Source organism: Xenopus laevis, chromosome 4L (genome assembly GCF_017654675.1).
Source record: "Xenopus laevis strain J_2021 chromosome 4L, Xenopus_laevis_v10.1, whole genome shotgun sequence".
Taxonomy (NCBI): domain Eukaryota; kingdom Metazoa; phylum Chordata; class Amphibia; order Anura; family Pipidae; genus Xenopus; species Xenopus laevis.
The window spans coordinates 32496871-32524760 of record NC_054377.1 but is presented as its reverse complement, the minus strand read 5'-3'; the positions used below and the strand labels follow the sequence as shown (position 1 = coordinate 32524760).

Here is a 27890-nt window from a genome sequence, read left to right as displayed (position 1 = left end):
ATACCCCAAGTCAACTCTTGAAACTGGTGAATACACCCCTGCAAGCAATTATATGTGCTTTATCCTACTTTGGCTAACTTGACAAAAAAACTCAACTAGTAAAGGGCAGCTAAAAAAACAAAGTATGACTTCAAAATTGCAAGATAGTGGAGGGAGTACAATTAAAAGCAATACATGTGTGACAATTAGGGTTTCTACACACTGGTGTTTATTCCTGCATTGCTGTGCAATGGCTTTTGATGCATTCCATTGCACATTATCTAATTAGTTAGAGATTCTGTCATGATTTTTATGGTGTTGTTTTAATTCCTAAATTACACTGTTTACACTGCAAACACCACTCTACCATATAAATTGTCATTTCTAACCCAAGTGTATTTTTTTTAATTGTAATATTGGGCACTATCTCAGGTAATTTTGCCTGGTCATGTGCTTTCAAAAAGAGCCAGTGTTATGGAACTGCTTTCTGCCTTCTCCTACCTTCCTGTCGGCTATAATAAAACATCGCCAGCGGTATGGCACTCACAGCGCTTCGTTTTCGGGGTCGCCTGAAGTTGCCTCACAACGAAACTTCGGTCTACTCTGGAAAATTAAGCTCCACGAGTGCCATCTTGCTGCCTATTTTTCATTATAGGTGGCGGGAAGACAGTCCGGGAAGATTTCCGCCCAGAAGAAGAGGCGATTAGTCGCCAGGCAAATAAATCTCCCCGTGTGCCCTTACCCTAAATAGGTATGAGAAAGCTGTTATCTGGTTACCTTCCCATTGTTCTGCTGAGCTGCTGGGGGGGAGGAAGGGAGGGGGTGATATCACTCCAACTTGCAGTTCAGCAATAAAGAGCGACTGAAGTTTATCAAAGCAAAAGTCACATGAATGGGGGCACCTGGGAAACAAACAATATGTCTAGCCCCATTTCAGATTAGATAAAATATCAAAATTAAATATAAAAAATAAGTTTGCTCTTTTGAAAGACAGATTTCAGCGCAGAAGTCTACTGGAGCAGCACTATTAACTGATGCATTTGAAAAAAAATTTCAGATGACAATATGCCTTTAAACGACCAGTAACATCAAAATTTTTAAAAAAAAATTCTTTAGTATACCACGATAAAAAAACGCCAAGACATATTAAAGGTGATCCGGTGATCCATCGTGCGGCGCTCAATTTCTCCTTCCTGCCTTCTTTATAGGAGATAGCCAGGGAGGAGAAATCGAGCACCGCACAATGAATCGTCGTTATGTCGCCTTTTCTGAAGAGGAGCGCAAGCAGAGTTTCGGTGAGTTATTTCTTAATAAAGGCTGTGAGATTTTTAAGTTTAATTTGTCTTAGTATACCACGAAATATAACAGATTCCATGCCAGACAACACATTTGCTCAGCACTCAATGGGACAGAATTAAACAACTCTGACAGGTAAGCTATTCCCACATCACCTGACCGTGCATCGAGTACATGATTATTACAGCTAAAAACATATTTTGCCTTGATTGGTGCGTTACAAAATGGGGAGCTGATAAATAATCCTTTGGCACGGAGCTGTAAACGTGGTCGTGGTGCAACAACTGCAACCTCTTGTGACATATTCTAGCGATCAAAAGCGTAAAGATTGTACATCTTCTTTAGACACATTTTACATATCGGATCTGAGGCCTACACACCATACCTTTCGGATCTCAACAATCCACACAACTAGCCCTTCTCTTCTCCTTAGATAATAAGCCGGACTCTTCCTTGAAAGGCGGGCCATGCGGATCTAAAGGACATGCCCACTACAGGTTCCCCGCGCCTTACCAGCAAGGATGTAAACAGAATCGTGTGGGCGGGGTTTTTTAGGGTCTGTGACTTCCATTTTGCTTGCTGGAACTGCAGGCGTGTGAGAGCACGTAGAGAATTGTAATGCATCCGGTGGAATTGTCATGTGCTAGGTTTATATAGAGAGTTAGCGCAGCATAATAAATGACAGATGATCAAGCAAAACGTCTAGGATTATACTTTTACAAATTCTGTAGTTTCTGAAAATATCTTTATTTACAATTAATCAGTTTAACCAACTAAAAACCCAACATGGCATACATGACGTTTTAGATGATAACATCCAGCAACCCAGGGAAAAGGGCATTGATGATTTTAAAACTTTACTGATTTTTCTTGTAAATATGAAAATATGTATTTTTGCATGCTCTCAGAGATCACCCTCGACCTATAAAAAAACGCAGGCGTCACGTTGGATGCGACGAAAATAAGGTAAGTAATTCTATTGTCGGATCGTGTCCAGGGCCGGATTTACATAACGGGCACCCCTAGGCCTAGGTTCGTCCCCCCCAATTCCTTTTATTTGGGCAAATTTTTGTCATTCAGATCGGAGCAATGGGTATTGGCACGGGAAATTTACAAAAACGATCATATCTCCTGTGCATCCCCAGTGTTTCTAAAAAAATATGGGTGTGGTTGAGCAGCATGCCGCCCCCCTAAAATCCTGCCGCCCGGGCCTTCGTGGCCTTTCCACAAATCTGGGCCTGATGAAGACGATGCACGTCAGTCATGTCGCGTCGCATCAACAATGCGACATGATCCGACAATAGCATTACTTACCTTATTTCCGTTGCATCAGACTTGACGCCTGCATTTCTGCTTAGCGAGGCGGATCACGGCGGAATCGTCCATGGAGTCCTGCCCTTAAACTCCACTAAACACCCATAAATTCCACCAAAATGAATTAATGAAATCAAAATTTTTTAACCCGGACAAATTTAAACGACCAGAAAATTCGAATAAAATTCAGTCAAACTCAATTTGAGTTATTTCTCCGAAAAAAAAACTTGAATGGCAAGAAAGCTGCAAACATCTCCAAATTGACCCCTGGACCTAAATAGGTTCTAAATTGTAATTCGGCAAGTTTTAGGTGGCGAATGGTCGAATTCGAATTCTTAAAGGGCCTGATTAAGCTAAATCTCGAAAATCTCATTCGAGTTTTGTAAAAAAAACTCTAATCGAATTTGGATAACTCTCTAGTCTAATTTGACAGTTTTGACCATAAATGTTTTGGAAAATTCGAATTCGAATTTTCAGTTCGACCCTTAAAGGACTAGTAACATCAAATTTTTTAAAAAAAAAACAAAATATTTTGTATATAACGAAAAAGAAACCACCAAGACATATTTAACTTTAAAATCACAAAGTCTTTATTAATAAATAACTTACCAATACGCCGCTTGTGCTCCTCTTCAGAAAAGGCAACAGGGCGACGATCCATCGTGTGGCGCTCAATTTCTCCTCCCTGGCTATTCCTATAGAAGGCAGGAAGGAGAAATCGAGTGCCGCACGATGGATCGTCGCCTTTTCTAAAGAGGAGCGCAAGCGGAGTTTCGGAAAGTTATTTATTAATAAAGACTTTGTGATTTTAAAGTTAAACATGTCTTGGTGGTTTTTTTTCGTTATATACAAACAAATTATTTTTTTTTTTAAAAATTTATGTTACTGGTCCTTTAATAAATCTGCCCCATAAAGTCAACTTTTAGTATGTTATAGAATTGCCACTACTAAGCAACCTTTCAATTGGTCTTCATTATTTATTATGGGGTTTTTTTTATTTGCCTTTTTCTTCTTACTGTTTTCAGCTTTCAAATGGGGGTCACTGACCCCATCTAAAACAAATGCTCTGTTAGGCTACAAATGTATTGTTATTGCTACTTTTTATTACTCATCTTTCTATTCAGGCCTCTCCTATTTATATTCCAGTCTCTTTTTCAAATTAATGCATGGTTTCTAGTGTAATTTGGACCTTAGCAGCCAGATTACTGAAACTGCAAACTGGAGAGCTGATGGACAAAAGGCTAAATAACTCAAAAACCACAAATACAAAAAAAACAATTGCAAATTGTTTAAGAACATCACTCTTTACATCATATTAAAAGTTAGTCAGTCAGAGATGGTAAGCTAGCAGTGACATAACTAATTGTACCACTTATTCAAGTGGGCTAGGGGTAGCAGATGCAGAACAGCAACTTAGTAAACGTGTATACATATGTACAGGATTCAAATGTATTGAATGCTCACGCTGTACTGAGATGAATACAATAAGATGGAACCATGAATAATATAATGTTTGTTTATTTTTATAAAATGCAAAATAAAAACCTTTAAAAAAAAAAAAAGTTAACTCAAATGTGAACAACCCCTTGACAAGGGCAACGTCAATAGCTTGATAACTTAATAACAAGGAGCCCTGAAGGCTGCATTTGCAGGAGCTATACGTGCCCCAATCCACAATCAGGTCCCTGAGGCTAGTCTTCCCCATTTCTATAACCACCACACCCCCAGTTTACCACCGGCCTATGGCCATAATCCATAGCCTCTGACCTACCCATCCGCTCGCATTGATCCTCACCATCTACCAATGTCCTGGTCCAACCTCCAGTTGTCATCCTCCCCAGTACATCCCGAAGGGATGGGCCAATTGAGGTTGGAGCGGGCTGGGCCAATTTGGGTTGGGGCAGGCTGGGCCAATTTCAGTTGGGCTGGACCAATTGGGTTGAGGAGGTGGGCTTGGCTGATTTGTTGGATTAACCGTGGAACTGGTCCAGAAAGACAGCAGCTAAATACCTGCATTTCCAAGACAGAAACCCTTTTACAATTCAGAGAGAGTAGCCCCTCTGGCATTTGCCAGAATGCATAGATGAACAGTCTAAACCTGGCCACAAGTCATTGGTTTAGTTTTGTAGGCAACACCTGGGTCAAATTTAAAGTGCATGAGGTTCCAGCCTTCACTAAATACATACAAAAATATCAAGTTGACAAGGGAAGATGTGAAAGAGGACAAAACATCATTGTAGGACTGTGCCATCATGTTCATCAAAGGTGGGGGGGAACTTGAACATAGTATGCAGGAAAACCACTCATACTAATCAGTTTTTGCTCTTTGATTCCCACCACCCTCTGAAACATAAACTGGGGGTTATAATAACTATACACCATTGGGCTGAAACTATGACAACCAATACTGTCAGTCAGTAGAAGTAGAAGGACAAGAAATACAAGCATCTCAAAAGAGGTTTGGAAACCTGTGGATACCCAGACTGAGCTTTTGCCAAAACCACACTAAAGTCATGCAAAAACACCAGAACAACACACAGATGTGAGACATAGCTAGAATATCAGCCACAAAATGAACATTTTTAACTATCATCATATGTATTGTTCAAACCAAGCAATTCCCTGAAATACAAGCTTGTACACCCAAAAGACCAAATACATAAGTGATGTGAAGGGGGCCATTTATGCCAAACTTGAAAAACCACTCCTAAACAGAGGATGGGCTTGCACCACCACTTGTCAGCAATGTACAATGCTGCTTTGACATCCATACCCTGGCAATTTCACACTTCCAGTCAAGTGCATTGAAAGATGAACATCTGGCTGAAGGAGAATGATGGTAGCACTGAGACTGGATCACACTTTGACACCTCTGGGAATTTCAGCAAGCAATGGAACCATTGTGAATGGATGTTTGTGAAAGTATTGCAGCGTACCCCTGCTTGGATGAATGATCAAAATTAAGAATCTCAACCTGGCAAATAAAGGCCCATAAATTTGACATCTGATGTATGCAAGTTTGGTTCCAGCCCAGTAACGTAACTAATGAGGGTCAGGTCTGGGTGCAGGCCGTGCCCCCTCTGGATGCAGTTTTCCGTGTGCCTTCGCATTAGCTCTAGCATCTGGAGGACACACAGGGGGTGCAGGCCCGGGAATGCTTTAAATTGGTGTGTTTAGTGAATATAAATATATTGCAGCACAGTACTGCGGTTCCTGGGCTGCTGTCATAAAGTTTGTGAACCCTGTTGAGTTCCATCCCACACTCCACAGACTCCCAGCACATCGGAAAAGCCAAAGAGGCCATTCCTCCCAAACTATTCTTTGAGTGTACACATATGTTGCAAAGGTCCTAGGAATTGTGTTATCCTCAAAACACATGTATATAGTTCAGTGAATAGGAGAAGTAATAGAAAAAAATAATTTAATTAATTTTGAAAAATGTATTGCTTCTGTTTTATTCACATATTTCCTTATAAGATATCTTTTACTTTGCAAAATGAAATGCTTTAGTGTAATTTTGATATTGTAATTGATAGACCCCAGGTAAAACTGCAATTATATACCCCACGTAAGAATGTAGCTGCAATAGCACCCATGCATAAAGGTAAGGCTTTTTGGTGGTTGTTGCATTTCCAACTTTTGAAAGCACACAAAGTGGTGGCAGTTAGAAGTTTGCTCAAATGCACTTGCTTAAGCTTTTCTTAGAGTACCATTTGCAGTGGTGATAGATGGTGGGGCATTTTGAATACCACTGCATACCTCCCAACTGTCCCTTTTTCAGAGGGACAGTCCCTCTTTTGACAGCTCAACCTGAGGTCCCTCATTTGTACTGGAAAGTCCCTCTTTTCTCTGCACTGAACAGCCAGAAAAAGAAACAAAGTTTCTAACTTAATTGGCTTTTGGCAGAGAGGCCAGTACAGCTAACAGGTGCAATTAAGATACTTTGTAACAATTTTGAGATAAGAAAATAAGTAATTTTAACAGTTTAGATAAGGAGAAATATTTTCAAATTTTTATAATGAACATGGTAATTATGGGGTGTGGCCACAAAAATGGGTGTGGTCAAAAAAATTGCCGCACTACATGCAGAAAACATTTTTGTCCCTCTTTTTACTTCCAAAATGTTGGGAGGTATGCCACTGTTCTCCGTTGGAGGGCATCAGCAGTCAAAATGCCATTGTGCCACAGTTCTTATATTATAACACAACTGCATAATGATCTCTTTACTAGGGATGCACCGAATCAACAATTTGGGATTCGGCCGAATCCCCAAATCCTTGGTGAAAGATTCGGCCGAACCGAATCCGAACCCTAATTTGCATATGCAAATTAAGGACAGAAAAGGAAGTGGAAAAAATTCCTCTTTTGTGATGAAAAGTCGTTATTTCCCTACCCGCTCCTAATTTACATATGCAAATTAGGATTTGGAATCAGTTTGGCCAGGCACAAGGATTCTGCCGAATCCGAATCCTGCTGAAAAAGGTAGAATCCTGGCCGAATCCCGAACCGAATCCTGGATTCGGTGCATCCCTACTCTTTACCCAAGAAAAGTGAAGAAGATAAGAAATCAAAGAGGATCTTATCGTCACAATTTCTGTGGCGGTATAGGACCTGTTATTCGGAATTCTTGGGACCTGGGGTTTTTCGGATAACGGATCTTTCCGTAATTTGAATCTTCATACATTAAGTACTAGAAAATCATGTCAACATTAAATAAACCCAATAAGCTGGTTTTGCTTCCAATATGGATCAATTATATCTTAGTTTGGATCAAGTAAAAGGTACTTGTAACAGCTCACCTCCCTGTTGGTCCAGTGGTTCGAGGGGGTTGGCGGGGACGCCCACCACGCTGCCCATCCTCTTCATAGTGCAGGTTTTCTAGGGCACGCACGGCGCACATCTCCTCCTTTTATAGGCGCATTTGCGCCGGCGTGTGACAACGCACAATGGCGCAAAATTCAAATAGTTTCAAAGGTGCATTCAGGCTGTAGATCATGGCCTGTTATAGGTTCACCTAAGTGAGTTCCTGGGAGCTATTTTGTATCCTGTCTGTGATCTGATTCGTGTTGTGACCCCTGCCTGTCTTGATTCTGCTGTCTTCTGTGATTCTGACCCCTGCCTGGTAACCAACTATTCTTCTCTCTGTAATCCGACCCGTGCTTGTCTTGACTCTTCTTGATTGATTCCCAGGCTTTGGCCCTTGCTTGTCTGACTCCGATTGAATACTGCCTGAAACGAGCCGGCCTGATTTGACTACGCTTTCTGTCTACGCCTTGTACTGTGACCTTCTGCCCAAAGACTTTGCTTTACTTTCGTGCCCCTTTGCTCATCCAGAACCCTTAGCTTGGCACCTCTCTTAATAAGACCTGGTGGCATCCGATTAGCCGAGGGCTCCTCCCGAGGTGAAAGGCGGCTGTTTGAGGCAGAAGCAAGACCCGAGACCAGGGTGCTTAGCATTGGTTCTGGATTTAGGGTGCCGATCGTGACAGTACTGTTTTATTATTACAGAGAAAAAGGAAAGGAAAGGACATTTTTAAAAAATTGGATTATTTGGATAAAATGGAGTCTATGGAAGTTGGACTTTCCATAATTCGGAGGTTTCTGGATAATGGGCTTCTGGATAACGGATCTCATATATGTACTTCTTATTTAGATAGGAGCTACTAATCATCTATACAGAGACAGCTAGAATCCTGACTTGAATGAGGTGGAATTAAATATATTCCTTTATGTAACTTATGTTTTTAAACATATTTTATGATTATGAATGGTTGTTTCAGCACAAACACATTTACTTTTCTTATCCCTTTATACACTGTCAATCCAAAAAAAACTTTCTTCAGGAAACCTTTTGCTGCTATGTGTGGAGGATCTCAGTAATGCTTGCTTTATATCACTCTCTGAACTTCTTCTCCCTCACCCATCTGTTCCAAAAGTTTATCACTCACATGCATACAAAAGCCCGCATTTTTAAAAATAAACTACCAATCAATTCAGATTATTCCCAGGGACACTAGTTACTATTTACTAGGGCCCCATCTGTGCTAGAATGATGAAATCTTTAGCTGGTCTTACTCTAAAAGGGTTGAGTTTGCACCCAGTGTGATTTCAACAAAAAAGGAGTATAAGGAAGTGGATACACTTGCTAAAGAAATCATCATCATTTATTTATATAGCGCTGTCAAGGTACGCAGTGCTTTACTGCAGTTATAGCAAACAGGGAATAAATGGTGGATAACAAGCAAGGATTATAGAGTACAATAGGGTTAGAAGGACCTAGAGATTAGAGTTTACAAACTAAAGGTTAGGGTACAATTGAGACATTAGGATTATATAAACACTTTGCCATTTTTGATACAGCAATATTTAATTAAGGTACATCGAATAAGCCTCTTTAAACAGGTGGGTCTTTAAGGAGAGCTTGAAAGTTTGGAAAGAAGGAGAAAGTCTGACAGCTTGTGGCAGAGAGTTCCAGAGAAAAGCAGAAGCCCGAGAGAAGTCTTGTAGACGAGAATGGGCAGAAGTGATCAGAGGAGAAGTGAGGCGAAGATCAGAAGCAGAGCGAAGGTTTCGTAAAGGAGTGTATTTGGAGATATGAGATGAAATATAGGGAGGGCTTTCATTATTAAGGGCCTTGAATGTGAGTGTAAGTAATTTGAATTTGATTCTAGAAGAGATTGGGAGCCAGTGAAGGGACATGCATATGGAAGCAGCTGATGTTGAGCGGCGAGCTAGATGAATGAGTCTAGCGGACGCGTTTAGAACAGATTGGAGTTGTGAAAGGTGACTTGTTGGAATACCTGTGAGGAGTAAGTTGCAGTAATCAAGGCGGGAGATGATGAGAGACTGAATCAGTGTTTTAGTTGATTCTGAACTGAGATAGGGTCGTATTCGAGCAATGTTGCGCAGTTGAATACGGCAAGATTTTGCAAATGTTTGAATGTGTGGTGAAAAAGACAGATGTGAGTCTAAGATAACTCCTAGGCAGCGTGCCTGTGTGGTGGAATGAAAGGTGGTGTTGTTTACGGTGAGTGATATCTGAGGGACAGGGGAAGATCTTGAAGGAAATATAATGAGTTCTGATTTTGAAAGGTTCAGTTTCAGGTGGCACTGTGACATCCAGGAGGAGACAGCAGAGAGACAGTCTGTGACTTGGGAAAGGACAGAATTAGAAAGATCAGGAGTAGACAAGTAGAGTTGGGTGTCATCAGCATAAAGGTGATACTGAAGTCCAAATGACTGAATAAGTCTTCCTAGTGAAGTTGTATAGAGCGAGAACAGCAGGGGGCCAAGAGCAGAGCTTTGAGGAACTCCAACAGACAGTGGGAAAGTCGTAGAAGTAGAGTTAGAGAAGGAAACTTTAAAGGAACGGTCAGACAGATAAGATGTAAACCATGAAAGAGCAGTGTCCCGAATGCCAGATGGGTGTAGAATGTCAAGGAGGAGTGTGTGGTCAACTGTGTCAAAGGCTGCAGAGAGATCTAGAAGGATTAGAATGGAATAGTGACCTTTAGACTTTGCCAATAGAAGATCATTGGTTACTTTGGTGAGTGCAGTTTCAGTCGAGTGTGATGGGCGGAAGCCAGATTGCAAGGGGTCCAGGAGGGAGTTGTGAGTGAGATGCTGGATCAGGCGTTTGTAAACAAGCCTTTCTAGTAATTTGGATGCGAATGGAAGAAGGGAGACCGGTCGATAGTTAGTGGGAGAGCTGGGATCAATGGAAGGTTTTTTGAGGATAGGAGTGATTAGTGATTGTTTTTTGACCTTCTGATTCTAGAAGTTTTTAAAAAACAGTACAGGCTCATCACTCCATTGATAGGATCTACAAAGAGATACACTTGGAACTCCAAGGTAACTTCTAATATCCTCATATTTTGGGGTACTTTATTTATTAAAATAAACACGTTTCAGTGAGTCATGTGACAGAAATGACATCAGAACTCACTGTTTATAACTGATGACATAATTTATAAGATATTCATGGCTTTTGTGTATTTTAAGGATATCATTTACCCAATATTCATTGCTCTTGTGTATTATAATCAGATAAATGTTATGTTTGGTCCAATAGCACATAGCAAATAATCAATAACACATATAGTTCCTTGTGAATTTCCAGAGCTGCTGATTGGTAGTTTGTGAGTATGTATACCCTGACCAACCACCCATATTCCACAACAACAAAGAACCATGGCACTTCTCTGGCTTTTGTCTTGCATTGCCCTAATTTGGAGCGTTTATGGCATGTTTAAAGCAATATGCTCCTTAGTATCTTTATGTTTTACTTCATTGGTTTCATTTATACAAGTGTTTTTGATGACTAGTCTCTGGTGCAACCTATTTCTTTCTTACATGTAAGGCTGTGGTAGCCCAGCCATCAATCCTGTACTTTCTGGATTTGCTAGGATTGTGAACGGTGAAAATGCAGTACCTGGATCCTGGCCTTGGCAAGTTTCTCTGCAGGTATTGTGAGAAGCTGCATATTGCTAAATAATAATGAGACATTGTGTTTTGTGTTTGTGCTTTCTATTTTCCACCATTAACACTAAATTTTATACACCAAAATGTATTTAGTAAATGGCTGTAGGTCTCATAAATGAGAAGGTTGTATGTACCCACTGAAAGCAAACCACAGTTGGAGATAGTGGAATAATTATTTAATTATCTTACCATATGTTTCTCTATTGAAGTTATACTATTGGTTGCCCTTACTATATTAACAAAACCATTAATTTCAGTCTTCTACTGGGGCAAAAGCTATTTTATCTATACTATATCATTTTACATTGAAATTGGATAATACCGTTGTCTTACAAAGATACTTGAGAAATGTACATAGCAGTCCTTTTCCAATATTTCTTTCAACTTTATTATGTATCACTACTCCTGCAATTTTTCAATACATACAAAATCCTTGAAAAGGTCTCTTTTGAATTAGATCTCAACATTTCTGCTACAATTGTATTTATCTAAACATGTTTGTTGAGGATTGAGAAAGGCACATATGTGAATTTCAACTTCCCTTCAACCTCTCAGATAACTCCTGTAAAGTATTTACTTGAACCAGAAGAAAATAAAAACTAAATAAAACAAACCAAACACATATGAAGCGGTTTCAAAAACGCCTACTGGGTTGAAATAGTTTCTGCCCAGAATTAAACAATAGAAAAAGAACAAACTGTTGACAATTCCTGAATTCTGTTAAATTTATTTAGGACAGCACCGGTTTCCACTTCTGTGGTGGCTCTTTAATTAGCGACCTCTGGGTTGTGACTGCTGCACATTGTGGTGTCACGTAAGTAACTCTCAATAAAATTATTATGTTCTGTATAAAGTAATAATTAACTCTGAAGGTGGGGTAAGTAGAAGAAAAAATTAGTTGAAGTATACTTATCCAAAAACAACCAATAAGATGTTTTTAAACTGTTTTCTGCTTGTTGACTGCTATATATATATATATATATATATATATATATATATATATATATATATATATATATATATATATATATATATATATATATATATATATATATATATACACACATATATAGATAGACATGTGGCAAACATGGAAGCTTTTATTACTTGACCGCATAAATATCCATTGGTTTTTATTTTGATTAAAGAGATTTTACATTAAATCTGTTTATCCCTTCAGAACCTACCACCATGTTATTATTGGTGAATTTGATCGTTCTTTCCCAGCTGAGCCTATCCAAACCAAGACAATTGCCAAGGGTAAGCTACAATACAAGTAATGATATACAACTTCTTGACATGGAATTAAACTTTAAAGGAAATGTCCTCCTTAAAATTACCTGCACATGCCAGATATGTTTTTCAACTCCAGTCCTGGGATTTCAACAAAAATAATATGGAATTACTAAAGTAATAGTATAACAAGTAGCAAAAAGGAGCCACAATCTTACTATTATGTAAGCTGTATACAATCTGCAACAATGTGCTTTACAACAATAATGCAGCGTTGTATAAATACTTTATCTTATAGCAATATTGATTCATAGGGAATGTCCATCTTTAAATTAATTTTTAGTATTTTATTCTAAGCAACTTGCAAGTTGATCTTTGTTTGTGTTCGAACCCCGTTAAACCCCAACTTGCTCATTAGAGTTTTTTCCATTCAAGTTTTTCTTAAATTATAAACCATTCAAGTTCATTTGATGCAGCATTGTATAAATACATTATCTTATAGCAATAATTATTCATAGGGAAAGTCCATCTTTAAATTCATTTTTAGTATTTTATTCTAAGCAACTTTCAAGTTGGTCTTTGTTTGTGTTAAAACCCTTTTAATCCCAACTTGCTCATTAGAGTTTTTTCCATTCAAGTTTTTCTTTAAATTATAAACCATTCAAGTTCATTTGAGGTTTAAAAAACCTCAAATAGCTCTAAAATTTGACATTTAAAGGAATAGTTCAGTGTGAAAATAAAAACTGTGTAAATAGATATGTTGTGCAAAATAAAAGTTTTTTCTAATATAGTTAGTTTGCCAAAAATGTAATATATAAAGGCTGGAGTGAACAGATGTCTAATAAAACAGCCAGAATCCAACTTCCTGCTTTTCAGCTCTATAACTCTGAGCTAGTCAGCGACTTGAAGGGGGGCCACATGGTACCACGGTAACCAGTCAGTGTAAACCAAGAGAGCTGAAAAGCAGGAAGTAGTGTTCTGACTAACATGTTATACATCAAATCACTCCAGCCTTTATACATTACATTTTTGGCTAACTAACTATATTAGAAACATTTTTTATTTTGCACAGCCTATCTATTTACCCAGTTTTTATTTTTACACTGAACAATTCCTTTAATAAATAAACCCCTTAATGTCACTTACACTTTTAAGATAAAATGATACTCCTTATGGGCTACAGGGCAGTAATATGGCTCTAATTCCTAATCTTTTCAACATCAGGGAAACCTTTATTCTGTCCTCAGACCCTCACCATTAAAGGAGAACTAAACCTTAAAAATGAATATGACTAGAATGCCATGTTTTGTATATTGAACTTATTGAACCAGCGTAAAGTTCAGAATATAGTAGTAATGATCCAGACCTTCAAAGTTGTCACAGGAGTTTGGCATTTTGGAATTTGTTAGGAGAGTCTGAGACACGCACATGCTCAGTGTGCTTTAAGCAGCTTTTGAGAAGCTAAGCTTAGGGGTCGTTACAAAACATAAAGCAGAAAGCAGAGTAGCTATCTATTGATTCTACTATATCACATTTTGTTAAAGGTTTTCAGACACCCCAGTTACAACTCTTTCACCATTGCCAATGATATCACACTTCTGAAACTGTCCATCCCTGATTCCTTCAGCAACACTATTTCTACTGTCTGCGTTGCTACTTCCGAAGATGTGTTCAATAGTGGCGAGAGATGTGTCACAACTGGATGGGGCTAAGTGGATGCTGCCTGTAAGAAAGAAAAAAATGTTTATATTTTTCTGTTCATCTGAAAGGCCTTAGTTGAGGCAACAACTTAGTTTATACTTTTTAAAGTTGGGCACAAACATTAAAATTGCATGTAAGCTTAGTGACTTATTATTCTGACATTTAAGGTGGCTAACAATGTACTGGGAGCTTGTCTTTTACCTAATGTTCCATTTTCTTCAGGAAGCTGTTATTCATAATTATTCAAATAATTGTTGCCAGCTAGATTAACCCAAAACAAGTTGCAGCAGGTAGCTCTGCCTCTTCTTAGCAACACTGAATGCCAGAGATATTGGGGAAGCAAGATTCTAAGCACAATGGTCTGTGCTGGTGCTACTGGTGCCTCTTCCTGCATGGTATGTTTTATAGCAATCCGCATTTCTTTATTAGTTGTAATCAGGGCGTATCAGGGAGGAATAGGGACCCAATGAGGCCCTAAATAATGAGCAATTTCAACAAATATTGGTAAAAAAAGTACAACCACTGGTTATGTTGGGGCCCTAAAATTAATTTGCTGTGGGGCCCAGTAGCATCTAGTTACACCACTGGTTGTAATGTAAGTGGGCTTTGGGAGTAGGGGGACTACACAATAGCTACTTAGTAGTTGAAATAAATAAAGTCTACAGATGCATGTTGAGGTGTTTAACCTTTTAAATGCCACAGATCGTAGAATCTACGTTCTGTGGCAAAGGTACTTGAAATGCCACAGAACGTAGATTCTACGTTCTGCAGCACTTCTGGGTTCTCGAGCGGAGGAGCGGCTGTTAGAGCCGCTCGCTCCGTTCCTCCTCGATCCCCTGTCCCATGGCAACGAGCAGAGCAGGGGCCCAAAAGCAGCAGCAGGCACGTGTTACTTACGTGTCCTGCTGCTGCAGCCTACACTGCGCCGTCGATCTCCGCCCCCACAGCACAGAGATAGGAACCACGTCGCAGATCTCTTCCAGGGGCTCTTCCTGATCGTCTGCAACAGTCTCCAGCGACTTTTTCAGGTTAGTGCAACTATTACACGCACAAACACACCAACACACACTTATTACAGTAATACACACTTAGATTCACACTTACACACACATTTTTGGGGATTGGGGGGGTCACTTACACTCACTGCACTTACACACACGTGCACACGCACACACGGGCACATAACATGTAATTTACCATTTGTGCACACGCACACGCACATACATGTCATTGTGGCTTTTTTTTTTTTTCTTATCGCATCGTCTCTTTTTTTGGCTGAAAAAAATGTTTTATTGCCATTACGAATAGCGTATTCGCTAACCGTACTGTGCAATACCTTTTTTATGTTATTTCGGTGATTATATTGCAATTTTGGGTATTTTGGTGCATTTTTAGCCATTTTATTGAATTTTTAGCCATTTTATTGCATTTTCAGCTCTGCATATGTTGTGTTCACTTGTTTCTAGCCGTATAACCTGTTTGGCCCAGCTAAAATATTCAAACTGTGATTCTGACGGCCGATAACTAGTCTGGAAAAAAAACATTGATTTTTGTGGTTTCATTGGATTTTTTTGCATTTCACTCTTTACTGCCTTATTTTGTTTTGCCTTGTAAATTTTATCTACTATATATCCATTTGGGGGTCTCTGTGCGCCACATAGTTTGGTATATCTATGCATATTGGGCATCAAAGTGTTCAGTAGACACCTGGCGTTCATATTTAGGATGTTTTATGCTGATACGTTACGAAATGTGGGGCATATAATGGGGTAAAATTCAAGCTTTCTGACAATTTTCAGAAATTTGATAAAAACCGTTATGTTCAGCATTGCTTTGCAGTTTGGCAGTTTGCAGTAGAAACACATATTTACCCATATTGGATTCGTCAGAATGTGTACTTTCTGAAAATACATGGTTTTCTGGGGTCTCTGTACTGTTAGGGGGGTCTAATGTCGCATAATACACACACCAGGTGCTTATATCGCAGCAGCCAGCGCGTCAGCTGTGAAAATGTATATACACTATTGTCATTTGGTGGTCTCTGTGCGCCACATAGTTTGGTATATCTATGCATATTGGGCATCAAAGTGTTCAGTAGACCCCTGGCATTCATATTTAGGATGTTTTATGCTGATACGTTACGAAATGTGGGGCATATAATTGGGTAAAATCCAAGCTTTCTGACAATTTTCAGAAATTTGATAAAAACCGTTATGTTCAGCATTGCTTTGCAGTTTGGCAGTTTGCAGTAGAAACACATATTTACCCATATTGGATTCGTCAGAATGTGTACTTTCTGAAAATATATGGTTTTCTGGGGTCTCTGTGCTGTTAGGGGGATCTAATGTCGCATAATACACACACCGGGTGGTTATATTGCAGCAGCCAGCGCGTCAGCCGTGAAAATGTCTATACATATTGTCATTTGGGGGTCTCTGTGCGCCACATAGTTTGGTATATCTATGCATATTGAGCATCAAACTGTTAAGTAGACCCCTATGTTTATATTTAGGATGCTTTATGCTGGTAATGATACATGGACAATACGATGCTGGAAAGTTGAAGCTTTGAGGCAATTTCCAGATATTTCACCAAAACCGCCAAATTTGGCAAAGCCTTGCGACTCAGTAGTTTGGAGCAGAAAGGCATGGGTACCCATTTTAGATTCTGTAGAATGTGTACTTTCCAAAAATATATGGGGTTGGGGGGTAAACATATATTTCTGTGTTTTTACCCCACAAAAATGCAGTCAATGTGTTGATTTTTCATTAGCTGAAGTTACCCACAGGACAATTTGTATGTGCTAACTTCATTTTGGGGCCTCTAAATGCCATATACTTTGGTAAACTTATGAACAATGGCCACCAAAATGTTCAGAGGAACCCTGGCAATCATATTTATGGTGCTTTTTCTTAGTACGTAATGACACATGGGTAATATGGTGCTGAGAAGTTGAAGCTTTGAGGCAATTTTCAGATATTTCACCAAAACCGACAATTGTGGGAAAGCCTTGCAACTCAGTAGTTTGGAGCAGAAAGGCATGGGTACCCATTTTAGATTCGGTAGAATGTGTACTTTCCAAAAATATATGGGTTTTGGGGGGTAAACATATATTTCTGTGTTTTTACCCCTCAAAAATGCAGTCAATGTGTTGATTTTTCATTAGCTGAAGTTACCCACGGGACTGTTTGTATGCGCTAACTTCATTTTGGGGCCTCTAAATGCCAGATACTTTGGTAAACTTATGAACAATGGCCACCAAAATGTTCAGAGGAACCCTGGCAATCATATTTAGGGTGCTTTTTCTTAGTACGTAATGACACATGGGTGATATGGTGCTGGGAAGTTGAAGCTTTGAGGCAATTTTCAGATATTTCACCAAAACCGACAACTTTGGGAAAGCCTGGCGACTCAGTAGTTTGGAGCAATAAGGCATGGGTACCCATTTTAGATTCTGTAGAATGTGTACTTTCCAAAAATGTATGGGTTTGGGGGGTAAACATATATTTCTGTGTTTTTACCCCACACAAATGCAGTCAATGTGTTGATCTTTCATTAGCTGAAGTTACCCACAGGACTATTTGTATGCGCTAACTTCATTTTGGGGCCTCTAAATGCCAGATACTTTGGTAAACTTATGAACAATGGCCACCAAAATGTTCAGAGGAACCCTGGAAATCATATTTAGGGTGCTTTTTCTTAGTACATAATGACACATGGGTGAAATGGTGCTGGGAAGTTGAAGCTTTGAGGCAATTTTCAGATATTTCACCAAAACCGACAACTTTGGGAAAGCCTTGCCACTCAGTAGTTTGGAGCAGAAAGGCATGGCTACCCATTTTAGATTCAGTAGAATGTGTACTTTCCAAAAATATATGGGTTTGGGGGGTAAACATATATTTCTGTGTTTTTACCCCACAAAAATGCAGTCAATGTGTTGATTTTTCATTAGATGAAGTTACCCACAGGACTATTTGTATGCGCTAACTTCATTTTGAGGCCTCTAAATGCCAGATACTTTGGTAAACCTATGAACAATGGCCATCAAACTGTTTGGAGGAACCCTGGCAATCATATTTAGGGTGCTTTTTCTTGGTGCGTAACAATACATGGGTGATATGGTGCTGAGAAGTTGAAGCTTTGAGGCAATTTTCAGATATTTCACCAAAACCGACAATTGTGGGAAAGCCTTGCGACTCAGTAGTTTGGAGCAGAAAGGCATGGGTACCCATTTTAGATTCGGTAGAATGTGTACTTTCCAAAAATATATGGGTTTTGGGGGTAAACATATATTTCTCTGTTTTTACCCCACAAAAATGCAGTCAATGTGTTGATCTTTCATTAGCTGATATATTATTCAAATTGCAGGTGAGTGATTACTCACCAAAGTTAATCACATCTCAAAGGAGATAATTAACTGATTAAAATACAACTGTCACTTAAATTAAAGTGCACTTAAATATGGAGTGTGAGAATTGTCTGAACAGAAACCAGGTCTGGGGATACTGAGCAAAGTACCCCATCTATTGCCCACTGGTCAGCAAATTCTTTCAACCGACCAGTAAACACTGCTTGGGTGTACTCTGCTCGGATGCGGGAACGCACCAGCACTCGGAACAAGACCTCTGCTGGCAGAGGATTCCCACCTTCCAAACATTGCTTTCTAGATTTATGGATGACTAATTTAGCTAAAGCCAGGAGCAAGTTGGAGAGAAGGTCTTTCTCTTTATTGTCCCGGGATACTGGGCGTCCAAAAATATAAACATGAGGGGAAAAGTGTAACCAGAACTGCAGGTAAAGCTTCCTCAAAAGAGCCAATAGAGGTTGCAGTCTGGCACACGTAAAATAAGCATGAAACACAGACTCTCCTTTGCCACAGAATGGACAAGCAGCAGTCTGTAAAACGAGCTAAATACTCTCCCGTGCTCAATGCACCATGCAGCACTTTCCAACTCAAGTCTCCAGTTGGTCTAGGCACCAAACTGGAATAAAGAGCTTGCCACTGAGGTCTTTCACCCTCATTAAGCACACGTCTCCAGATGGTATCATATCGGGAGATGAGGGCAAGGAAGTGTACAGTGTGAAGCATTAGAGAGTACAACAGCTTTCTTGTTATATCATGAAAGCGTGTCAATGGAAAATTCTCCAACTGGCTCAAGTTGGGGGAAGGAGGTGCTTGGGGGGATTGACGGGTTTTAGGTGCTATTATTATGTCTGGAGGTGAGGAGTTCCAAGGTGGACGTGGCTCTCCAGAATGTAAAACCCCATCAATGAAGGTGTGAGAATCAGGAGAGATTGTGTCCTTGATTTCCTTGAGAAGACGGTGTGGAACCCTAGTGGTGAGGAATCCCATGCGTTGCATAACTGCTTGAGAGTCCACCCAATCTGATTTCTCAAAATCCAGGAGATCTCCAACTCTGGTTAACCGAGCCTGGCAAAGGCGACGTCGGATGCTGATGGATTCTAACATCCTAGTCTTAAAAGATGGATTGTAAAGTAGGGGCTCATTTAGAATGTCTTCCCCTTCAATGGCTCCTTGCCTTAACACGGATACCATGCTCCAGGTTTTGAGCGTGTCTTGGTAGTAAGCCGGCAGGGTTGAAAGGTTTCTTAGGAAACCCTCAGGTTCAATTATAAACAATTGCCGGTCATATCCCATATTTCGTACCTGGCGATAAAAACTCGATGCTAGAGTACACCACTGTGGAGAAGGATCTGCATACAAGTATCTCTGTATTTGCTGGAGACGGAAGGTGTGCACTTGAGAACGTATACACACGACTCCCTGCCCTCCCTCTTTCAATGGGAGGCTTGAGACACCTGCAGAAACCCAATGCTTTCCTATCCAGAGAAAGTCCAGTAACCTTCTCTGGATCTTAGCAATGAATTCTTGGGTTGGGCTAAGACATATCAGCCGGTACCAGATCTGAGAGGCCACCAGCTGATTAATCACCAAAGCTCTCCCCCTCATAGAAAGTACTTTAGCAAAACCCTTCCACTTTCCAAGGCGCGTTAGAACACACTCCTCAAGTTCAATGAAATTCTGTGAGACAGGATACTCCTCAGCTGATAGGTAGACGCCTAAAGATTTAATGATTTTACTCTCCCACGAGATGTCACGAAAAGCAGGAGGCAGGAAATCCACCTTTAGAGAACCCTCCAGAAGGCCTGAGCTCTTGGACCAGTTGATCCGGGCAGATGAGGCAGCAGCGTAGACTTCTTGACACTCTTGTGCCCGCTCAAGATCAACTAGGTCCTGGGCCACAAGAATTACATCATCAGCGTAGGCTGAGAGAACCACCCTCATGTCAGGTTCTTTGAGCACCAGTCCCGTGAGCCTTTTCCTTAAGAGACACAGGAAGGGCTCAATGGCCAGCGAGTACAGTTGTCCCGACAAGGGGCATCCTTGCCGAACTCCTCGTCCAAAGGCCAGAGGTGCAGTCAGAGACCAGTTGATTTTAACTAAACACTCTGCAGAGGCATACATTGTTTTCAGGTAGCCCACAAACTGTGGGCCAAAGCTATAGGCTTGCAGAGTGCCTATAAGATATTGGTGATCCACCCTGTCAAATGCCTTCTCTTGATCCAGAGAGAGAAAAGCAAGAGATAGACCAGTCCTTCTCGCAAAATGTAGTAAGTCTCGGATTAAAAAGACATTATCAAAAATTGTCCGACCGGGGACTGTATAGGACTGGTCAGGATGAATCACCTCTGCCAGCACAGATTTGAGCCTAAGTGAGATAGCTTTGGCCACGATCTTATAGTCTGTGCTAAGCAGTGAGACTGGTCTCCAGTTCTTAATAAGACGGAGATCCCCCTTCTTAGGAAGTAGTGATAACACTGCTCGACGACACGAAAGTGGCAACTCACCTTTCTTGAAGGCCTCAGTTAGGACCCTATGGAAATCAGGGCCCAGAGTATCCCAAAAGAACTGGAAGAACTCTATGGTCAGTCCGTCAAGCCCAGGAGATTTATTGTGGGGCATTAAACGGAGTGCTTGAGAGAGTTCATCTAGAGTGATTGGTGTTTCCAACCTCTCTTTTCTCCTCTCACTGACCACTGGAAGCCCATCCCATAGCTCCTCACAGGCATCTGGAGAGATGGGATCTGGAGAAAAAAGGTTTTGATAGAAGGACCGGGCTCTGTCCCGGATAGCCTCCGGATCCTCAAGGGGGGTTCCATCCTCCGCAAAAAGGCATGTGATTTGTTTTCGGTTCCCCTTCTTCTTCTCCAGAGCATAGAAGAATCGGGAACCACGATCCATATCACAAAGTAACTGCATCCGGCTTCGCACAAAGGCACCACGAGCCTGTCGTTGTTCCATGTTACGCAGCGCTTCTTTCCTTTCTAGATATTCACACTGAAGGGCTTGGTCTTCAGAGCCTGATAGCCTTTGCTCAAGATCAAGCACCTCCCCATTCAGTGCCTCAATCTCTGCATTGCGCTGCCCGCTCACACTTTTGGTATACTCTTGACACAAGAGCTTTAGGTGAACCTTGCCTACATCCCACCACTGGTTCAATGTGGCAAATTCATCCTGAAAGGCCCTCCAGCCTCTCCATGTATCCCGGACTGACTTTGCAAAACCCTCATCTTCTAATAAACTGTTGTTAAAGTGCCAGTAAGCAGCTTTTGGCAGAGATGGTGCGATTGACATTCTCAGGGATACACAATTGTGGTCTGAGAATGGTGCCAATCTAATGGTGCTCGACTGGGCTCGTGACATGAGATGGCTCGATATATATATCCTATCAATCCGGGATTGAGAAACATGACCATCTCTCACCCTGACATAGGTAAAAGCAACCGTCTCTGGGTTCTGTTCTCTCCAGACATCAACCAAGGAGAAATGAGCAATTAGTTCTCGCAAAACGGACTCAGACGAGTCTCTTTTCTTGGGTACATTGCGATCTCGAGCGTCAAGGGTGTAATTAAAATCACCCCCTATAATCAAGGCTTCATCAGAGTCAATTGTCTCCATGTAGGCTGACAAACTTTCAAAGAACCGTGCCCTCTCTGGTCCGGTAGTAGGAGCATACACATTCATTAGATTATATGTTCTACCTGACTCCCGGACCCGAAGATGCAATAAACGGCCAGGGATGACAGAGGTAGCATTCAGGACCTCTGGCTGGAAGGAATCTGAGAAAAGGGTCACCACCCCGCATGATGTCCAAGTGAGGTGATTAAAAAAGACCCTTCCCTTCAACTCCAGATTCCAGCTTGCTTCAAGCTCTGGAGTGGTGTGGGTCTCTTGAAGGAAACTCACAGAGTACCCTCCTTGACGAAGAAAGGAGAGTACCTGAAACATTCGGAAAGGATTCCGACAGCCATTAGTATTAAGTGTGCTTATACTCAAGGCCATTACTGAGTCTTAGGAAGTGCTTTAACCTTCATCAAGGTCTGATGAGACAAACATTTTTTGTGAAACTTCATTATACGGAGATATTCCGCTGTTCCATAGTTCTTGGCCTCTTTTATGACCTTAATGTATTGTCTCACAGAATTGATAACTAAAGGCAAATCATGCCACTTCTCCAGAGCCATGTGCATCTTCTTCTCTAATTTAACACCAAGGGTGCTCTCAAGAAACTTTTTGAGTTCCTCAGCAGGGATGATTGGGGTAGAAGGATTTGCCACTCCTATGTCAACCTCCTCTTCGATGTTCCCCTCATCCATGAGCTCTTCCTGGCTAAGGGATTGATAATCTCCCCTCTCCACTAGAGCTTTGAGAATCTCTCCACAAGTTGTTACAGGAAAAGTATCAGAATAACTTTTCTGGAGACCCTGCAATGGCTCAGGTGTTCCCTCAACTTCACTTGAAACACATTTGGAAGTGTTTGACACAGGAGCAACAGAACTAATTAGCTCCCCAGCAACAGGTAGAGCTTTGGAGGCTCGATGGTTAGCCTCTGCCCTCTCTACTACCTCCTGTGCTTTCTGGATGGCAATAACATTTGGGTCAGTTGAAGACAAGGGAGGAGAGATTTTAGCATGAACAGTAGAGGTTGTCTGGCTACCCTCCACCGTATTTACAACTCCACCCTCACCATCCTTCCCAGCAGTTTTATCTGCAGGGTCCTGTATGGGGGTTAGCCCAATATTCTCCCCCTCCTGGAGTGAAATACCCTGAGGCACTAAAAACTGAGGCTGGTTGCATTTGCCAAATCTCAGCACCTCAGGAACACTGACTGCCCACTCTGCAGGAGTCTCATTAGGTATCTCTTTACACTCCAAGGGAAGATCTTCCAAATGATTTTGAGGCAGATACTGCACCCCTGACTCTGTGGGGAAACCAACACTGCCATGTTCAAGGCCATGCAGACCATTAACCTCATTATTCCCCACCTGGTCTGGAGGCAAGAGTGCATGGTCTGACACCGGTTGATCGTGACCAACAGTTGGGCCAGACAATGTCACCACATGAGGAGCAGAAGTTTTGCTGCCCTTTTTACCCTTGGATGGGGGTGCCCCATCATTAACCACTGATGCCCATTCCTCAGGTACCAGCCAGTTTGATTTAAATTTCCTCTTTTTCTTGGCATCTGAAGAGGAAAGGCCACTATCTGCCCCAACCCCAACAGGTGTTGCAATCATGGGTACCCCCACACCTTCAGGGGTGCCCATAACAGGGGTACACTTTTTTGTGGTAGGAACAACTGTGACCCTGGGGGAAGCTTTGACATGTTTTCCCCCCTTCTCTTTTGCCGCAATTGTAAGACATGCTGCAGCCTTAGATGTCTTCAGTGAAGAAGGAGGAGGTTTGGATGTTGTAGAGGTGGGTTGTGTAACAGCCACCTCCTTTAGTGAAGGAGATATCCCCTTTGAGGACCCTGCTGAAATAGTCCCAGCAGGATAAGATGTTTTATTTGAGGCACTGGGAGCAGGAACAGGGGCTGTGGTCTTAATTTGCCCTTTGGGGCAACTCTGGCGAGTGTGCCCCAGGTTCTTGCAAAGGAAGCACCTCACTTCCTCTGTGCTGTAAAAAATTTTATACAGCACCCCTTCAAATGGAACCCCGAAAGACCCCTCAATAGTGTCTTGCCCCCGAGGTAAAAGTAGTTGCACCTGCCTTTTAAAGGAAAGGACGTGCCTCAGTCTGCTCTCCTTACATCCCAGGGGAATTCTAGACATATTTGATTTTAACTCCCCAAGGGCTTGCAGGTGGGGGTACAATAAGTGGTCTTGCAGGAAGGGGGGCACATTAGATAAAACCACCCTTGTGCCCAATCCTTCTAGGGGTTCTACAGGGACATAACTCCCTCCCACTGTGATACCCCTCTGTACCAGAGTATGCACTGCAGTTAGAGTACGGGCAAAGATTATGGCTTTCCCATACATTTTACTTGCTGCCACTACTGCAGAGTGGCCCACCACTTCAGCTGCAGCCTTTATATAAGCCTCTATGCCATGAGTGCTTGACATTAGGCATCTGACCCCATGCTTCCTTGTAAGCTTCTCTACCCCAGCAGTGACTTGGCTAGGGTTGCTGCCAGTAGCTACCGCGTGTGCAAATGTTTTAGCAGGGGTCACATTGGCTGCAGCAGCAGAAGTAGAGGCAATGGGGCTTTTTGACATGGGCTCTGACTGGTGTTTCCTTGCAGAGCTACAGCTGGGTTTTTCAGGTCCTTTTGCTTTAGAACCAAGAGATGTTTTTTTATAACTTTCCTTTTTATTCCCTCCCATTATTTTACACAACACCACACAAAAAGAAAGCTTTATACTATTGATTAACAAAAAAGTAAGTTTTAAGTTGAGAAGCTGTGGCAGGGAGAGGGTTAATGTGAGCAGGTGCCTGGGAGCTGCACTGCTGCTGCTGGAAAAGATTTTATATTTATACTTATATTAAATCCTTCTCCCTTTAGCTTTCTCTCCTCACAGAACTGAGTGCAAAATCAAAATATCCACTCAATCTGTACAAAAATTAAACAATTTGTGCTGAAACAAGAGAAAAATGCAAATGAAACTGACACCCAGGTGCGGGGGAGGGGTAGGGGATCTAACAGTGAGTTTGTAGCCCAGAGCAAGTGAAGGGAACTGGGCTAGGAATCACTCACCTTCAGGGTCAAAAGAAAAATCGATTTTTAGTAAAGAAAATCAACTCAAAACTTCCCAAATTTCACCCACCAAGTGGACAACACATTCACACACCAAGTGATAACAAAAAATCCTGTCTCAAACAGGAATTTCAATGCTTAATTCAGCACTAAACAGAGAGCTTTCTCCTGTGTGTTGATCTTTCATTTGCTGAAGTTACCCACGGGACTGTTTGTATGCGCTAACTTCATTTTGGGGCCTCTAAATGCCAGATACTTTGGTAAACTTATGAACAATGACCACCAAAATGTTCAGAGGAACCCTGGCAATCATATTTAGGGTGCTTTTTCTTAGTACGTAATGATACATGGGCGATATGGTGCTGGGAAGTTGAAGGTTTGAGGCAATTTTCAGATATTTCACCAAAACCGACAATTTTGGGAAAGCCTTGCGACTCAGTAGTTTGGAGCAGAAAGGCATGGGTACCCATTTTAGATTCAGTAGAATGTGTACTTTCCAAAAATATATGGGTTTGGGGGGTAAACATATATTTCTGTGTTTTTACCCCACAAAAAATGCAGTCAATGTGTTGATTTCTCAGTAGCTGAAGTAAAGTCCTGAACAATTTGGATGTGCTAACTTCATATTGGTGTCTCTAAATGCCAGATACTTTGGTAAACCTATGCATAATGGGTATCAAACTGTTCAGTGGACCCCTGGCAATCATATTTCAGGTGCTTTTTCTTGGCACCTAATATAGTTTGGGATATGCGGAGCAGCAAAATAAAACCTTTGAAATGATTTTTCAGAATTTTGAATTTTTTTTTGAAAAACCGCTATGTTCAGACAAGCTTTTATGTTTGGTAGTTGGGAGTAGAGAGACATAGTTACCCATTTTGTAATCGGCAGAATGTGTACTTTTCAAAAATGTATGGTTTTCTGGGGTAAACCTACGGTTTCAGGATTTTTTGCCTTGGAATCTAAAGCATGCCTTAGTGCTTTCAAAATTCGGTAATATACTGCCGGGAGTTTTTGCTGTACAGAAATCCTAAATCTCCCTAAAACTATACATATCTGGTATTGGCACGTTCGAGAGACATAAGGCTTTCCAAATCAGTTCGATTTTCATCCCTAAAATGAAATATTTTTCTGGTATAAATTGATATACGATGAAAAATGGTAATTTTTCATTTTTTTTTGGTATTTAGCACTATAAATTTTTTTGCACAGGTGGAAATACATGAAAACTCAGGCAGATTTAGAAAGCTCAGTTTCTACCGAAAAAAGCAATGTATAGTTTTCCTAGGTAAACTATAGTTTTCCCCTCAGAAAATGCCCCTAAAGTGAGAGAGCACAAAATGTTTCAAAAACGGCTGGCATTTCGCGTAACCAAAATGTGAAATTCTGCTGGCACTTAAAGGGTTAAAGGAGTTGTTCACCTTTGAGTTCACTTTTAGTATAATGTGAAGAGTGATATTCTGAGACAGTTTTCAATTGGTCTGCTTGGTCTGATTTGCCTGTGTTGTTTGAGTTACTTAATTTTTTATCAACAGCTCTCCAGTTTGCAATTTTAGTAATCTGGTTGTTAGGGTCCAAATTACCCAAGCAACCATGTATAATTTGCATAAAAGACTGGAATATGAACAGGAGACAGCCTGAATAGAAAGATGAGTAATTAAAAGTAGCAAAAACAATACATTTGTAGCCTTACAGAGCATTTGTTTTTTAGATGGAGAAAAAATAATTGAAAAATAATAAAAAAAATAAATAATGAAGACCAATTGCTTAGAACTGGCCATTCTATAACAAACTAAAAGTTTACTTCAAGGTGAACCAACCTTTATAAATCATAAATATATATTGTAAATTTTACCAATATAATATATATATATATATATATATATATATATATATATATATATATATATATATATATATATATATATATTTATATATATTTATATATATATATATATATATATATATATATATATTTACAGTATTATAGCATTATTTATACTATTATTAGTATGGGTATGGGACCTAATATCCAAAATGCCCGGGACCTGGGGTTTTCAGAATAAGGGGGTCTTTCTGTATTTTGGATCTCCATACTTTGTCTACTAAAAAAAACCCATTTAAACATGAAATAAACTTGGTAGGATTGTTTTGACACCAACAAGCATTGTTTGTCAAAACAATCCTATTAAGTTTATTTCTTGTTTAAATGTTTTTTAAAACACTTAGTTAGGTAAACGTACAAGGTACTGCTTGATCATTGCATAGAAAAAGGAAATCATTTGTAAATTGAATTATTTGATTAGAATAGAGTTTATGGGGGATAGCCTACGACACAATTCAGAACTTTTTGGATAATGGATTTCCTGATACCAGTTCATATACCTGTACAGTATTGATAGTATTATTATGTTATCATTATAAGGTTGATAATTCCACTGTCTTTCTTATGACTAGATGCTACTCGATGGTCTAAATATTGCTATTTTGATATTACTGTAATGTCAGTACTGACTAGCACTTGTTATATAATTTACCAAAAATGCAGCAACATAGTAAAGAATTCCCCAATATATACAGTTTTACTTTAAACTTTTTCAGGGTGACTCGGGTGGACCTCTTGTGTGCCAAAGAAATGGAGCTTGGGTGCTGGCTGGAATTGTGTCCTGGGGAAGTTCTACATGCTCTCCATCATCTCCTGGCGTTTATGCTCTTGTCTCCACTCTTAGATCCTGGATGGATCAGACAATTGCTGCCAATTAAATACATGTATCTGTACTTAAACATCAAAGTAAAATGATATTTAATTAAAATATATTTTGTTTATCTTT

General features: G+C 40.5%; 2 protein-coding genes across 5 annotated transcripts in view; one reads left to right on the top strand and one right to left on the bottom strand.

Moving 5' to 3' along the window:
* Positions 1 to 1817, bottom strand: part of vrk3.L (VRK serine/threonine kinase 3 L homeolog) — a 47030-nt gene extending 45213 nt beyond the window's left edge. The window contains exon 1 of one of the 4 annotated variants that reach the window (XM_018256731.2): positions 1661 to 1817. The gene's annotated coding sequence lies outside the window, so the exon portion shown is untranslated. The remainder of the gene's footprint in view (positions 1 to 1660) is intronic. The other 3 variants (XM_018256729.2, XM_018256730.2, NM_001092778.1) reach the window with 3 other exon arrangements.
* LOC108713631 (chymotrypsinogen A-like) lies at positions 1037 to 27890 on the top strand. The gene is made up of 8 exons (XM_041591030.1): positions 1037 to 1274; positions 10949 to 11052; positions 11805 to 11884; positions 12251 to 12330; positions 12661 to 12680; positions 13848 to 14010; positions 14254 to 14399; positions 27661 to 27890. Exons 1-8 carry the CDS (start codon positions 1223 to 1225, stop codon positions 27820 to 27822), a joined length of 807 nt encoding a protein of 268 aa, XP_041446964.1. The 5' UTR covers positions 1037 to 1222; the 3' UTR covers positions 27823 to 27890.

Excerpts from the sequence above, each read along its gene's own strand:
- LOC108713631 (XM_041591030.1), top strand. The coding sequence starts at position 1,223 with ATGAATCGTCGTTATGTCGCCTTTTCTGAAGAGGAGCGCAAGCAGAGT. Across the intron at positions 11,885-12,250 it reads GCTGCACATTGTGGTGTCAC|AACCTACCACCATGTTATTA; the intron begins GTAAGTAACTCT and ends TTATCCCTTCAG. Across the intron at positions 12,681-13,847 it reads CAACTTGCAAGTTGATCTTT|GTTTTCAGACACCCCAGTTA; the intron begins GTTTGTGTTCGA and ends ATTTTGTTAAAG.